The following is a 17,342-nucleotide window of genomic DNA, read 5'->3' as shown; positions in this document are numbered from 1 at the left end:
GGGTCAAGGTCATGTTAGCAAGCTTTGGAGGGAAATAACTTGACCCACAGAGCCATCTTGCCAGCCCAAATTCTATCTGCACAATTCTGGCAACACAGTTTTCATGGAAATCATGTCAGCTGAACAAAATGCCTATTTACTGAGACAATCGCTATTGAAAAATTGATAGGATTCCATTCTATTCTAGATTCCCTTCCTCCATATTACATATAGCCAGGTCCCATCAGCCCTTGAGTATTGAAAAAATATTTATGTCTTCAAAATATATCATTTCTTTGTGCTGAAAACTTATAAAATCCTTTCTTCTGATATTTTGAAATGCAGTTATATAATTGCATGCCTTGTTCCTAACTCACAGAAACTTAAATATCTAATGATAATAACCCCCTTGCTGAATTTTAGTTTTTGTTTGTTTGTTTGTTTGTTTGTACAAATAAGGAAGGCCGGGGCTTGAGAGATGGATCAGGGGCTGGAGAGATGGTTCAGAGGTTAAGAGCACTGTCTGCTCTTCCAGAGGTCCTGAGTTCAATTCCCAGCACCCATATGGTGGGTCATTTCTGATGGTAAATACAAAAAAAAAAAAAGTAGAAAATGATGTTTGCTGAATCTCTGAGTGGAAAAATTAAAGATGTTGCATATGTATGTGAATCCTTAAGAAAATAAATACTTTACAACTTAAAAAAAAATAAAAAGAAGGGCAAAGCAAGAGTCTTATGGGATTTTCTATTTAACTTCTTTAGGGTAATAATGAACATCTAATAAGTATATTTCAGGAATAGGCATTTTAACGTTATACCTATAGCTCAGTATATAACTTGACCCATTGATCTTGCTCAGAAAAAAAAAAAAGTGAAACACTTTCAAGATCAATGTCACATATAATACATCCCTAAGCTGCCTACTTAGAAATTCTAACAAGGAAAAGAGGCCTCGGTTATTTCATAGATCCCATGCAGGTTGCCAGTGACCACCAGTTTCATCCTTTTTTAATTTCATGGATATGAAAGATCTGAGGAGCCACAGTGAGCACGGAGCTGACTAGCTATTGGGGAAGTTTATCGTCTTTGTTAAAAACCAGTTATTTTCTTCCTTCCAGTTTGAGGCCGAGTCTGGATGATTTCTAGTCATCTAGGACAGAAGCTTTATAATCACGATCCATTTAGCCCACAAGAACAACAATTCTTTTAGCCTCCATGTGCAGGAAGCCCTACTTCCCGTGCTGAAACATCGTTCTGTGTGTGCGCCTGAAGAAAAACTAGCCCAGGTAAGCAGGGGCTCCCCTCTCGACCTGACGTCTGTTAGGGACCCTAAAAGCTCTTCCCCAATTCCTTTTAGAACAGCTTGCTAACTCTAATGAGAATTTGCAAGTTTCTTCCTACGTAGCTGTGCAGCTCTTTTAGAGCACCAGGACTACTTTTCCTTTTTTCATTATTTGATCCTCTCTTCTCCCAGCCCCCAGCTACCAGTGAGTTCTTAAGCAGCCATAGTAGAGTCTGTAATTGCCTGGACTTTTCCTCTTGAAGTTTTCATCATTACATCAGAAGTTCCTCTTGGAAGCCTTCCCTTAACTCCTCTCCTGGGCTTTCCTTTCCTGTTAGGGTCTAATCTAGCAACAGCCACCACTTCTCCCATCACTTAGTGGCTCCTGGGGTTTAATGCATTCTGGCAAACAGTGGGTACTCAGTGAGCATTTGTTCATCAGTGACTCAATACCTCTGTGATTGTCTCCTCCTGCCTTGATAAGACTCAGGGCCTCTATCTCATTATGCTCCTTCCTGATGACTTCCTTGACTGATCTAAAAGGTGAGGAAATACTTTCTTTTGGGATTACCATTGATTTCTCTTTACCAACCAGATTTGTTTGTAATTTTAATGTTAGACTTGGTGCTAAAATAGCAACAGTTGATTGAGTTTTTATCACCTTCAGAGGCATTGTTTTTTTTTTTAAGATTGATTTATTTATTATGTATACAACATTCTATCTGCATGTACAGCTGCATGACAGAAGAGGAGACCAGATCTCATTATAGATGGTTGTGAGCCACCATGTGGTTGCTGGGAATTGAACTCAGGACCTTTGGAAGAGCAGTCAGTGCTCTTAACCTCTGAGTCATCTCTATAGCCCACCAGAGGTATTGTTTATTGATGATAATAAAGAAGATTCTATGTAAATAAAATTTTACATTAAAATATATCAATATATAACATTAATAAACTAGTGTAATACCAGAGTATATAATTTAAATCTTTGTTTTCAGTCTTTAGGTTATTTGTCATATTCTATGTACAAAAAATGCAAAAATGAAATATATCACTATAAAAATAATCTTAAAAATAAAGCAGTAGATAGGTAGACTGGGGCTAATTAACTTATTTAATTCCCATCTTTGATCTGATATAAGAGATGCCAATTTTTTTTTTCCTGAGAGGAATATCCCACACCTATGAAAGAGTTCTATTCAAAATGTATCTCTAACATTTGCCTTTTTAGGCACAGAAAATCAAGTTGTGTATAGATTACAATGACTGCCTGTGTCTACAAACATTCCCCAAATTAAAAAAAAAAAAATAAGAATAAAACTGCTGACTGGCTGATCCTGAAAGACAACCAGCCGATCTATCCCTCCTCCCAAGTTTAGAGAGTTACACAAGACGCGTGCATTCTGTAAAATGTAAGCCACGGAATATGTGATATTAACAACCGTCATTGTCAGAGAACTTCCTACAGTTTCATCTGGCTGCCGCCTGCCTCACGGTAGTCACGTTTCCTCCCATTGAGCAGAGGCAGACAGCTGGCCAGGGTTTCTCAGCTGCAGCACCCTTAGTCTCTCCTCCAGTGTCACAGACACCATCTGAAACAGAAGTGGGAGCCCAAAGGGAAGCAGGACGCAAAAGTCTTTAAAAAAAAATCTTGTGAGAAACAGTGTTTTAAACCTGACTTTGAATGGGGCTATAGATTAGGTCAACAAAGGGGCCAAAATCCTGAAGTGCTGTCCCTTAAATAATTGAGACTAATTCTTAAACACTATTATGGGGTCATAAAACACCAAGCCTGGAAATTAAAGATTTTTATGCCTCATCAAAAAGTCTTTGAATGTAACTCCCTGGCATCCTGCCAATAAGGGCAGCTCTTGGGGGGAAACCCTATGCCAAAGGCCAAAAAGGCAGCTGTGTTATTCAGCTTCTGAGGGCTTCCAACTCAACACCCACACAAGCTCAATTATGAACAAATTAAAGGGATCCAGACGGAACATAGTAATTCTGGTAATTTAAATAAATAGAGGAAAGTCTGCAATTAGTAGGGAAAGATTGATTTTCTGGAAAACCCAGAAGGATCTACCCAGTCCCTTAAATTGCATCCTATCCCCTGAATAAGCATAGTTAGAGCCAATTGCTTAAAGATAAATTTCTTGTCCTTATTATTTTAATCATCATTGATCTGTCTTAAACATGACCACATGCATGCTCCACAAATATCAACTAAATATTGAAGCAAAAATGGCCTCCCCAAATCTAGAATGGTTACATAGGAATTATGAATATCAAGTAAACTTGCTGTCAGTTTTACATTGTGCTTCAGAGTGAGTCTATGCTGAAACACTTCTGCAGAAATTTCACATGTAAAACTGTAGTGAATCAAATAAACTTTAAAAGAGAAAACAGATATTCGAAAAGGATCAGAGATTAGTTGTGTACAAGCTACTAATTTGTTTGCTTCTATTTTATTAACAAAGAAAAATATACACTGTCACCCTGTATAGATCCTTACAAATCACTTAATAAAATTCAATACCCATTCTTGATTTAAAGAATAAAGGGACTAATGAAAAAATTTTAGGGAGCTACAACTAGAAAAAAGTCGTTTTAACCTGATAAAGTGCTTCTATTAGGAACCCACAGGAAGCATAAATACCATTCACACACATGCATGTACACACACCATATCACACACACACACACACACACACACACACACACACATACATCACTCACTCACAGCACCCCACAAAGAAATGTACACACAGCACATCACACACACAGCACATCACACACACAGCACATCGTACACACACATACACACATGTACACTCAAACACTCGTACTCACACACACTGAGAAAACATTCCTGTCAAGTCTCTAAACTCACTCTGATTATCTGATTCTACTTTACACAGCAGAGTTGATGCATTCCAAGAGCCAAAGTCATTTAACTTTAAAAAGAAAACTTAGTTTTCTTCTTAAAAAGATGAACCAGAAGAAAATTATCCTGTAAGTAACTCAAATTCAGAATAATAGCATGATAACTTACTCAGGGTGGTAAATGATGCTGAGCAGAGTTATATACCAATAAACCAACATGTCTATAAACCCACCCACGTAAGAATATAATAAAGGAGTTTAGTATCTAATAAGGTTGCATTCCAAATTAATAGGGAAGATGAAAAAGTCAAATATTAATAATATTTTTTTCTTTTTCTCAAGACATGTTCTTCTACCTCATATACCATGAATGAAAAAGGCATTTTCGATTATTTTTCTCAAAAGGTTCTAGAAGAAAATAAATGAGACAAAAAGGACACACACATTAAAAAAAAAAAAAAAAAACAGAACAAAACAAAAACAAAAGGAAGACAGAATGGGGTTATATGACAATAAATTAAAGTATTTATGCCTCTGTTTATGTGTGTTGATGTGTTTGCGGGGCTGGTGGGTACTTCTATGTGAGGGTGCCAGGCGTTGGCCTCAGAGTCAGCATCAATTACTTTCCACCTTTGACTTGAAACAGGGTGTCACATTGTTCCTGGAGGTCACTGATTGGCTGGACGGCTGGACCGAGAGCTCTTGGAGGACCTCCTGTGTGCCTCCCCATTTCTGGAATTACAAGGTATGCTAATATTTGGTGCTTTTTAGATGTATGTTAGAGCTCTAAACTCAGGTCCTCAAGATTCTGCAGTAAACACTTTATCAGCTAAGCAATCACATCAGTCCCATCAAAACATGTTTTATGGTGAAAGATATCAAGATCAAAGGAAAAACACACACAATGATTTACAACGTTACAATACTATTCTAAAAATAACATAAAAAACAAACAAAGGGAATACTGGCAAAGGACAAATACATTCAAAATAAAAAGATATAAATGGGCAAAAAAATAAACAAAATAAAACCTTCAATCAAGCTCAGGTCCCATTTGAATAGGAAGGAGAGAAGCAAAGTGTAAAGCAAGAAACTCATTCATTCAGTACTGCATAACTACGCAGTGATTCCGAAGTGCAGGTGGCATGAACACGTGCACGAATGGCTGAGAAAAACTGGACAGAACAGGCAGGGCCATTTAGATTTAAGCCCTGTATGTGTGCCTGGGAACTAGAGAAAAAGGATGGAGATAGATGAGGGGGCTGAATTCATTTTCAGTAAGACTTGCCTTTAGAAACAGACGTAAATATAAGTAATCGGGATCTCTTCACCCTTAAAAACTCATCCAAACATGTGACTCAGTAGCAAGCATGACACAGAGATGGAGCTGAGGGTGCCCACGACCCTTTGAAGATTCCTACAGGCTTTATGAAGACAGCTTTGGCTAGATAGCCCTGGCTGGTCTTAAATCAACCTCCTCTTGCCTCGTCCACGTGAGTGGCTGGAGTTACACACGCCTTGAGCATCTACCACCACGATTAGGTCATGGAAACTTTTGACAGAGAATGAGCCAGTCTAAAGTCATCACTCAATAAATAAATATGAACATTTATCCTTTTATGTCGTTTTTATTTTTAACCATATGAAACTGATGCTTTTTCCAGGTTGAGAAAATATTATGTGAGTATTCTGTCCAAATATTGTAGGATTTTTTAAAATGAGGATTAAATCCAGGGCCGTGTGCATGCCAGGCAAGCACTCTGCCAGCTGAACTACATTTCCAGCCCTGGGGTTTACTGTTAGCTTTAAACTTCTGAAGTTGTATTTTATCCTGCTGAAAGCATTATTCTGCTAAACATTATCATTATCAATACTTTTAACTATAAATGTATGCATATACATATATATTCATATATACATCCACACATATGCAATTATATATACAAATATATATACATACCACTGGAGTCCTCAGTGGTACTTTAAATTACAAGCAACGCACTACTCCTCTAATCTAAGAGGAGACACTTTTAAATGCTAGAGTATCACTGGGTTTACTCAGCACTAGAGTATCACTGGGTGTACTCAGCACTAGAGTATCATTGGGTGTACTCAGTGTGAAAGACAGCATATTTAGTAAGTTCATTCCACGTTCTCTCTGGGGAGTAAAGACCAAGATATGCTGCCTACTAGCAAACACTCTTAGCCTTAAACTCACACTTCTCAGAAGGGGCTCAACTTTGACAACTACTCTAAAAAAAAAAAAAAAAATGTTTTAATAGACTACAGCTAAGTCACTTTGGTTCAGTGCATTTTAAACGATGGGTTTTGTTGTTGTTGTTGCTTTGCTTAGAACTTATGTCCCCTAACAACATAACCCATGGAAAGTTGTGTAAACTGAACAAACATTACTATTGTCACTGTTCATTCAAGTGTTAGTACCGATCATGGACAAGAAAATGCAACGGATGGATGCTAAAATACACATTTCAGAAATAAGGTTTCAATCTGAAAGAGAAATTTTTCTCAAAAATAAAGTGTCAGTATTAATTAGATCATTGCATCCCTCAACTGCCATCAGAGAAGGGTCTTTTTGAAGTATATGGAAACTAACACAGAGATGGACAACTGGTCAAGGTATAGAGCGTGAGAGACTATGGAATTCCCAGCCCTGAACGGGACACCTGTATCATGTCCCCTCTTCCCAGGACTCAGGGATCATTGCAGAGGAGGGGACTAAGAGAGTCTAAGAGCCACAGATGGCGGTGACTACAAAGAAATAGTGTATACTACAAACTGACAGGGACAGCATGCACAAGACCTGTGCAAGATGAAGCCCGACCAAATTCCAACATGGAGAGAGGAGGTGGGTGGGAAGTCCCACCCCTAGCTGAGGAGCTTTTAGCAACTGAAATGGGGAGGGTCGGTGTAGCTCCTGGTGAATCAACCACCCTCCAGTGGAAGTCCATCCCCTCAAGAATATATAGACAGCATTATTTGGACTAGATGGGTGTAAAAAAGAAAGAAAGAAAGGAGGGTAGGCTATATTTGGGAGTAGCTGATGAAGGGGGTAAATATGACCAAGTGCACTGTATGAAAGTTTCAAAGAACTAATAGAACTTTTGGACATGACTGAAGTTTAATAACTTTGCAATATTTTTTCTCTCCTAAAATGGATGACATACTATTTTATTAGAATTATAATACTAGCCATCTTCTTAATTAAGTGAGAAAAACAGCAATATATCTAATTAATATATTTAAGGGCCATTTTTTTTATCCATTCATCTTATTTATAAGGAAACTGGAAAGACAGATCAGGAAATGTTTATCAAGCACTTCAGGAAAATGAATTGCTCTTAAATTACTAGTCATCACAGATGTCACTGTCATACATTAGCCCTTTGGTTTGTCGCAGACTTGCTGTACTGAAAACCCCCTTCTGACCAGTGCTCAGGAGAGTCTCCTTGCTGAGCTTTGCTATCTGCCTCACACTATAGGCGATTAGAGCAAATGCTTCCCAACGATTAAGTTAATTTATAGAAAATGGAATCAATTCCCCTTGTTTCGCTGTGATTGAACATTTTCCTGAGCTGCTGTAAATGAGCAACAGATAAGCACCGTTTATCAGATCATTGGGTAGAGCTTGCAGTTTTGATGTTTCTGTTTCCTTGTAACTATTAATGAAGTATATACCATGCCTCAAGAAAAAAAAGAATAATTTCAGACGTTGGCCCCTGAGCACGCAAGATACAAAGAATATTTTGCTGTGAGTGTATGCTACAATCTGTTGGTCAGACCCCATGCCCTGGTCTATACTGTTGTCAGAGTCCTGGATCTCCTCTTGAAGACAAGTCCTGTGCTTTTCAGAATGTTGCGAGATTGTTTAGGTACCACAGGAAGGTACCTCAACACACTCAACGCAACAGAGCCATGGGACAGCTCACCTCTCTGGTGTTGTAGGATTTAGGGATGTTTAGTTGAAGAGACCATTTGATGCCATTATCCCCCCAGGCCAAGCCATGGCTATGCCCACCAGGCATGATCTACGCAAGCTGAAAGCAGTAAACAAACACAAAGGCAAGTGCGCTGAAGTGTTTTGTTGTTGTTGTTGCTGTTGTTTTGTTTTGTGACATTCGAGTTTTCGAGAATTAGTTTTTTTCCCCCCAGATCTACAAGAGGGAGAGAATTGTGTGGAATGTTTCATATATAAGCATCTCTCTTTCCTTTTCGAGCAGTGCCCGAAATTACAATTACACCTGTGAGAGGAAATGGGAAGGCAGGATGAGCAGTGCCCCTTTCCCAGCTTCTGAAGCTGGGGAAACAAAACTAGACTACTTTGGGGAAGTCGGATGGGTGGAGGCCGGAGAGCTGACCTGGAGGCACTGGCCCATCACTTACCAAGGTCCATGCTCTTGGAAGCTTTCAGGTTAATTGATTCAGGCTGCCTGGCGGGTGTCACAGATCTGAAGTTGACATGTTGATCTGGAAAATATACTGTAGAATCCACTCCAGAGCTGTGTGAAAACAAAAAATATATGTTATATTGAGGTCTAGAGCAAAAGGCAGACTGGCAGGGAGGGAGGGAGGAAGGAGAAGAGAGGAGGAGGGAGAAATACTATGAATGAATATGAATATGAATATGAATATGTATTTCTCACATTGCATACATTCCCTCACCATTTTCTCTTCAGGCTACAGCCATATATTTTAAACCTGTTCTTGATTCTCAGACTTCATTTATGGACTGTAAGGATTCTGGTTTATGTATTTTGTTTTGAAGTAAAATGTAAGTAAAACACACTTGGGCAAATTGTACCTTTTGTTCTTCAGTGGTTTTTGCTAATTGCGATCCTTCTGCATCATATATAACTTCAGGGGAGTGGTGGGGTGCTTGGGAAGCCCCAACACTTCAAAGGATGTTGCTAGATACTCGCAGAGCCCAAAGTGGGCTAAGAAATTCCTAGGGAATAAGTGGGCCCTTTTAAAGAGCAGTGAAAGTGATGTCTCCTTAAAGAAAACCATCTTTAATGACTGACGGCTGCAGGAGACTGAGTTTTACCTTTTTAGGTGATCTTCAAAGAGTAATGTTAATGCTGAGCCAAGAGTCTGTCCATCAATAATGCCAAAAGGAAGCCACAGGAACAGCACAGTTGACACTTCAGACACAAATACGTTAAATGCCCTTTATGGATTTCTTAGTACTTGAGGTCAATCTAAAGAATTTTGCTTTTACTGAGTACTCTGTTTTGTTTGAGGATTCAGTACAAAGGATTATATGAAGAAATTTTAGACAATGGCTTATTTTCATTTAGAAGTACGCATGTATAAACTTTCAATAAATTAAGTTGCAACTGCCTTCTTTTTGTCCTTGGATTTGCTAAAGTGTATAGATGGCGCTCATCTCAGCATGACTTCTGTCCTAAACAAGGATCGGATGAAAGATCAGGATCCTTAGACAATCAGAAAGGACTGAGGTCAGGCTTTCAAGAGTTTAGCATTTTAAACAACAAAACAGCAAAAGCAACCTTAAGCTTGAACGAGAATCCCTCTAAAATGCAAAGAACCTCAACTTTTAAACTAAATATACCAGCCAAGTTTAATTTTTTTTTTCTTCAAACTTTTCATTGATATTTAACATTCCCTGTCCAGAATGGGAACTTGCAATCTTGCTGAATGAATGAAAGAACCTCCTGCTATTACAACCCAGTGGGTTAGAAACAGAATTATCTCCTGACAGGCACCAGGTTCGGCGTGCAAGAGTCAGGTTCATGGAACACAATGTACTGGTGTACGTCCTTACTCTGGCGCTTGCTCACTGTGTGACTTAGGCAAGTCACTGGGCCACTCTGCACTTCAATGTCCTTTTACACAAAAGGAGTGTCATTATATTGCCTGCCCATAGGCCTCAGTTATCTCATCTATAAAACACGTAGTAAGGGACCTACTCTATGATGCCATTGCAAAAGTTTAAATAAACTCTGATATCCAAAATACTGAGAATAGTGCCTATGGCATGGTAAGAACTCAATGTTAGTCATATTTTAATATTAATAAGCTCCATTTCTGTGGGTCAGGGTGGTCTTGGAATGAGGGCTCTAGATTCTCTCAGTGTAAAGATTATACCCATTTTCATGAAGACTATGCAGATAGCTTGAGTTTACTCTTTAGTGTGACAAAGGTTTTAGCGGTTTCTTTCTAGGAATCTGAGTGCATTGTCAATGGAGAAGGCTTCAACTGCTACAGACATGACACCGAGTGATGGCAGATAATACCAGCTGTGCCCGAGAATCCTTGACTTATTTAATGTTATGGATGCCAGTGTGGTCTAAGGGGAATACCCCCTTTTCTCCTACTAATTTTGTAGTATTCAGAGATACCACTGAGATCAAGAGCTACCTAGTGCTTTGGTGCTGTGGCAGCACATATCGTTCTGTGTGTTATCCATCCTTTATTTGCATGTAAGATTTGATGCTTTGATCTTGTGTGATGATGCAGGTTTAACGTCAGCGAGACACTTGACCTTCACAGATTCAAGAGGAGGCAGAAGGGACTAAAGGTCTTCCATCTATTATATAAGAGTCTGAGGCTCAAAGAAGAGGACTGATGGATGGTCCAAGGTCACACCACGCTCAAGGGCAAAGCCTGGACCCAAGTCACAAGCTTGGATTAGAATACTGACTTGAACATACAAACAGTAAAGTATTTTCCTTATGAGTTGATGATCTGATCAGTCTCCTAAGTAACTTGCATCTTAGGTTTGCTTTTGTTTCAACAGACTAGTAGATGTGATGCAACAAAAGAAAGCCAAGTTGTTGATCAAAGCAGATGCTGTACATTTTAATGACAGCCTTCAGGAAAGATGTTTAGGACCAACATGCATACTCCTCTTCCAAACAAAGATTTCGCTGCATTTAAAGCACTTTGCTCATGGCAGGTGATGGGAATCTACCCCACTGATGAGTATGTTGGTTAATCCAATTCAGCCTCATAGATGATCTTTTCAAACTTGGCAATAATTGGCATGCCAAAAATAAGAGGTCAAGTTTTCTAAACTTTTGGGAAATAATCATTCTTACCTACCGCTATTCTACAAACATATGATGCAATACCAAGTTAGAATCTGCTCAAACAAAACAAATTTATTTTTATAAAAATATTAGGATATAATTGAGGAAACATAGGATAAATGAAAGCTGCACTGTACACATGAATGTTGCAAATCATTTACACATATGTACATATGTCTGATTACATCCATTAATTTGATGCTATATACATCTGTTACCATCATTTTGAATGTGTCCAAATGCACAGTTTGAAAACATTCATTAGTAGGATCCCTATTGCCATCTTACAACCTGGAAATACAAAAATAAATCTGGAGTCAAACTGGCAGATATTTAGGGAGGGACGTGAGGGTAATGTAAGACATGATAGGATTAGAGCCAATGTCAGCAGATAGCACGCTGAAATAACCAGTGTAGTATTGAATTAGTTAATGTGAAAATATTTTAGCCATGTAAGTTAGACGGGTAGAAATCATTTGCAATTTTATGCTACACACTGAAAGCATTTGGAGTGAGGGTGACACAATGATTAACTATAAAATATGACATATTTTAATTTTGAAGGAAGTTAGCATGTGCTCATGGCTGAGTGGGCTGCAGTTGAGGCTGTGGGAAGCTAGAAGCTGACAGCAGGCCAGAGACATGTCCTAGATAAAGGCCGTGTTTTCAGCATGAACAACCAGGGAATCTCTCAAATGGAAACGATCGTCTTGTCAAATTATCCTGCATAATGAATAAATAAGGGCAGCAAGAAACATATGCCGCTGTCCTGAGAAATGGTGACAAACCAGGAATATGAAAGACACAGAGGAGTCAACAGTGGATCTCAAGGAGAACCATCTGAAAGTAAAAGTCAGGGAGGAAGATCTGAAAGACCTGCCAAGAAAATTGCTGGAAGAATCGTGGGTCTGTGGGTTGTATATGTGTGTGGGGATGTGACTGAGAAAATATACAAGAAAGGAATAAACCAAATGCTGTCTAAATCGTTAGTAACATTGTCTTACCTAGGGTTTCTATTGCTGTGATAAAACACTATGACCAAAAACAACTGGGGGAAGAAAGGGTGTATTTCATCTTACAGCCCATAGTCCATCACCCAGGGAGCTGATGTAGAGACGGGGGGGGGGGTGCTGCTTACTGGCCTCTCAATAGCTTGTTCAGTCTGATTTTGTGGGGGTGGGAGGTTGGTTATTGGTTTTTCAAGACCAGGTTTCTCTGTGTATCCTTGGCTGTCCTAGACTTGCTTTGTAGACCAGGCTTGCCTCGAACTCACAGCGATCTACCTGCCTCTGCCTCCCTGAGTTCTGGGTTTACAGGCCTGGCTCCCATTCTGATTTATTGTAGCACCTAGAACCACTTCTCCAGGGGTGGAAGCATTCACAGTAATCTGGGCCCTGCCGTAGGAAGAAAATACCTACATTGCTTTGCCTACAAGATAATCCTATGGAGGCATTTTCTCAGTTGACAGTCTCTCTCTCTCTAAATAACTCTAGCTTGCATCAGTTGACAAAAACTAGCCAGCACAGGTACTCAACATATTTTGTAATTGTTTGGCTTTAATCACTCATTGAGACTTCATAGCAAAAAACACATTTCCCATATATTTTGTTTTTATTCATACACATATTCTAAATTTCTCTCTTATGTTATTTCATTGATATAACAGAAATAAATTCTGGTTTCAGGTTATTTCAAAGACTAGGCATTAACTTTGATTAAATTTAGTCCCCCCCCCTTTTATATAAAAGAGCTTTTGTATAATGAAAGGCTCCACCCCTGAGAACACACATATTCCTTGTGGAGAGCATGTCCATGTTTGCTTTGAAAGGCAGGGGGACACCCTTCCCTGCTCAACCTCTCTGGCTTCCTTCCAGTCCTTCCCCTATCCTCACACATCCAAATCCCACTGCTGCTGGTCACCTAGGCAACACAACAGCTTGCAGGATGGTACAGGTCACAGGTTCCCTGGAGGGGTGAGACTTGCAAAGCATTAAGACATGTTTTATCCATCTCAGAAATGTCCCTGTCCTTTTCACCCATATAACTTCTTTATTTTAGAGCCCCTGACTCTCATGCAGAACCAACCCCATTGGCTATGGCTTCCCCATCCACACTTAAAATTGCTCAGAGTTCAACACTCTCATTCCTGGCATTGAAATATCCAGTGTTTCTCCACCGCTTTCCAGGGAAATAAGGTGCTCATGGAACATGGAAGGAAACTTGCCATGGATTCTTCCTTCAGATACGAAAGTTTCAGCCACATCAAACAGGTTTCCTCCCTCTCTCATTAATACTTTTCTTCTGTCGCATCCTTGACTCATGCCCCCCCTCATTTTCTATGAAATTGCTCTTCCTCTGATGTAACTTTCCTTCACCTTGCAGACAGACAGAGCTGGGATTCAGTCATCTAGGCCACCTAAGCATTTTGTACTGATCTCTCTCTCTCTCCTAATTAGTTGTGTGTTCATCTTCTTCAGAGAGAAATACATTTTTCTTTAGTTTAAAAAGTTTTTGGAACCGGGCATGGTGGCACATGCCTGTAACCCCAACTCTCAAGAAGGCAGAGACAAGCGGATCTCTGTTAATTTGAGGGCAGCCTGATCTACAGAGTGAGTTTAGGACAGTCAAGGCTACACAGAAAAAAAGCAAAAACAAAAATAAAGCCCTTTTCAACAAAACAAAACAAAACAAAGCAAAAATGTTGTTTTTTTAAAAATTAGGTTATGAGTTAGGTTTTATTTCTGGCATTTTTCAAATAAAATATTTGGTTATTATCTCCCCCACCTCCTCCTCATCCCCTGTACTATACTACTCTACGGCCCCTTCCGCTTTCGTGTCACATGTTCTTTTGTAGCTCTCATCCATTTCTCAATACCTACCGCTCCCCTCTTTGAGTTGCCTGTCTATTTTCATAGTGTATACCTACTCACAAACCAACCCCTTATTTACATATATACAAACATTGAAAGCTATGAGAGAGAACATGAGAGTTTTGTTTTCCTGAGTTTGGGTCAACTTAGTTAATATACTTTCCAGTTCAACTCATAAACCTGCAAGTTTCCTAACTCTGTCTTCTGGAAAGCTGAGTAAAATGAATATATACTCATATGTGAAACATTTTTCTCTATCTACTTTTGTGTCAATGGGTATCTAGCTTGGTTACATTCCAGGACTGGTATAGCTGTGTTATATGATAGTTCTAATTTTATTTTTCTATTTTTATGGCTCTATAAATTTTTGAAAGCATTTTCTTAATTTTTGAGATTGTAATTTAATGATAACATTTCTCCCTTTCCTTTTCTCTCTCCAAACCCACCCATAAACTGCTTTCTACTCTCCTTCAAATCTTTTATTCTCTAATTGGCTTTGCATGCATTTATCTACATACTTACATATTCCTAAATATAGCCTGTTGAGTCCATATCATGTTGTGTTTTTTCAGGCCTGACCGTTTGGCACTGCACAACCAGCTCTTCTCAAGGGAAGAACACATCTCCCACTCCAGGCTCTCTGCAGTTCCCTTTGTGTAAGGTTGAAGCCTTTTGGACGTTTTCTTATCCACTTTGACAAGTTCATTGGTGTCCTCCTTGTCCAGCTCATGTTTGGGCAAGCATGTTGGTGAGACCTTATGGATGTAGCTTTTGATATTACCAGAGACACAATCTCACAGCAAACTGGCTGGCCATCTGGCTCTTACAATCTTTCTGGCCCCTCTTCTACAGTGTTCCCTAAGTCTTACAGGCAGGAGAGTTTTGTAGGTGTATCCGTTAGGACTGAGATCCATAACTCTGTATTTGGATTGGTTGTGATTTTCTGTAGTGGATTCCATCCCTTGCAAAGAGGAGTTTTCACAATGAGTTCTAAAGGTTACACTAGTTTATATTTCTCTAGCAGTGGGCAGGGATTTCTCATTCTCCACAACCTTGCCATCACATCTTATTTGTTTTCTTGAGAGTACTCACATTGACCTGGGTGAGACAGAATCTCGGGCGGCTTTAATTTACATTTTCCTGGTGGCTAGGAATATTGAACATTTAAGAATTATTTACTGGCTGTTTGTTTTCCTTTTTTTTTTTGAGTACTGTTTGTTCATTTCATCAGCCTAATTATTGATTAGGCACGTTATGATTTTAGTCACTAATGTTTGCAAAACTTTGTATATGGTAGATATCAATGCGTTCTACATACTGAGCCCTGTCTGGGACAGAGCTGACTGAGAGTCTCTCCATTCTGTAGGCTATCTGTTCTCTCTGCACAGTTTTTTTTTTTTTTTTTTTTTTTTTTTTCTGCTCAGAAACTTTTTAATTCCATACATTCCCATTTGTCGATTCTTGGGACAATTTTCTGTGCTGCTCAAAAAATACTTGCCAATGTCATAACTTCAAGTGTGTTTACTCTGCTTTTCCTCTAGCAATCTCAGTGTCTCAAGCTTTAAATTAAGGTCTTTGACCTGTACTGAATTGACTTTTGAGCAGGGTGAGAGATGCGTATCTAAAATCATTCTTCTTGTATATTCTGTTTTCTTAACATCATTTGCTGAATAAATTCTTTTTTTTTTTAGTATATGTTCTTAATGCCTTTGTCAAAATTAGGTGGCCATAGATTTGTGCTTTTATTTTGGTGTCCTCTATTCTATTCTTTTGTCTACATGTTCGTTTTGGTCCAAGTGCCAATCTGTTTTTGTTTTAGTTTTGTTTACCATTACAGCCTTGTAGTCTAATTCAAGGTCAGGTACTTGGACACTTCTGGAAGTGCTGTTTTTGGCAATCTGTTTTCTACTGAATTCATCTTAGTGCTGTCTCAATGGAATTATGCGGTCTACACAGGAGGACATGTAAGGTAGAGTGAATGCAACTGCTTAACATACTGATTCTTCTGTACATTATCAAATTCATTTTGGATTCAGGATCAAGACAGACAACCTAGATAAATGAGCAAAACTAACTACATTTGTCGGCTCATCTTAAAAAGGCCCTACCAGTCCTGGTCTAGAATACTGTGGCTTCCAGTATAGTTAGTGATATTGTTTTGAGAAAAATAACTGATTTAAAAAACTAAAAGTCAGAGGTAGTTCAGCAGATGCCGGCTTCCCTCTGACAGAGTTGGCTCCACTCTTGTGTAGGTTTATTTTTAGCAGATTGTATTAAAAAGCATAATAGAAATGACACCAGCATTGTTGCAAGAAAAATGAAGAAATTTCACAGGATTATCAAGGGAAAGAGAGTGGAGTAAAATACACAGCTTTTTTTTAACAGCCATAATAAATACAGAAAATAGCAACGAGACAATTTAATGATTTTTAAAACTCATCAGAAGAACAAAATCTATGAATTCCCCTAGTTAAATAGTATGTATGCTTAGTAAATCTTCCTCCCTCATGCTTGTGTGAGTCGAAAAGTTATTGATTTTCTAGTTTCTATTACAGAGTGGCTATAATATTAGGTACCCTTTTCAATATTTTAGATTATATGGTGTTGCTTTAATTTTTAGGTTCCATTAACTTTCTTGGAGCATCTATTTTTAAAATACCTTTCGGGTTTGCCAATTATAAAGTAAAGAAAAGCTGAGGCTTTATACTTTCCGGATTTTATTTTGTACCTTCCTATGTAGGTTTTCTTTGAGTTCTGCTACTGTGGCCTTTAAACTTGTAAAAGAAAAACAAACAAACAAAAAAAAAAACATCTATTTTCTTAGTGATGTTAATTATATAAGGATGGATCTAAAAAAAAAAAATCCAGGAAGCCAATTATGAACAATGTAAGCTCTTAGCCACAAAAACCTATCTCCGGGAAGGAAAAATGGAGACTATGAGATTTCCATTCTAGACAGAAATAGAGTTAAAATAAGGTTGCTGAGTTTTCCCAGAAACACTATAACAGGGGATCATTTATGACACATCATTTTATCGATACCTGTGGCTGAAATCTTCAAGGCCCCATTCCAGACCAGGATGATGCGGTGGTGGGGTCGGCGGCACTTCACTCTCGGCCCAGCCGTCACCGGGAAGCAATAGGTCTATAAAACGAGGAACAGATGAAGCTGTAGTAAACCAGAGGGAGAAGAATCCAGAGCCTACTTTTGTTTCAGTCCATCCCTCACACATAAACAACTTAGAAATCAATAAGCCTTCCC

The 17,342-nt window shown here is 38.8% G+C and overlaps 1 protein-coding gene across 1 annotated transcript in view; it reads right to left on the bottom strand.

The window, feature by feature from the left end:
• Window positions 1–17,342, bottom strand: part of Pard3b (par-3 family cell polarity regulator beta) — a 948,430-nt gene that overhangs the window by 373,572 nt on the left and 557,516 nt on the right. The window contains exons 14-15 of the mRNA XM_060368467.1: window positions 17,123–17,225; window positions 8,542–8,657 (exon numbers count right to left, since the gene is read on the bottom strand). Coding sequence (XP_060224450.1) covers window positions 8,542–8,657; window positions 17,123–17,225 — 219 coding nt within the window. The remainder of the gene's footprint in view (window positions 1–8,541; window positions 8,658–17,122; window positions 17,226–17,342) is intronic.

The sequence above is a fragment of the Meriones unguiculatus genome, chromosome 15 (assembly GCF_030254825.1).
Source record: "Meriones unguiculatus strain TT.TT164.6M chromosome 15, Bangor_MerUng_6.1, whole genome shotgun sequence".
Classification (NCBI taxonomy): domain Eukaryota; kingdom Metazoa; phylum Chordata; class Mammalia; order Rodentia; family Muridae; genus Meriones; species Meriones unguiculatus.
Note: the sequence above shows the minus strand (reverse complement) of the source record. Positions and strands in the feature narration are given on the sequence as shown.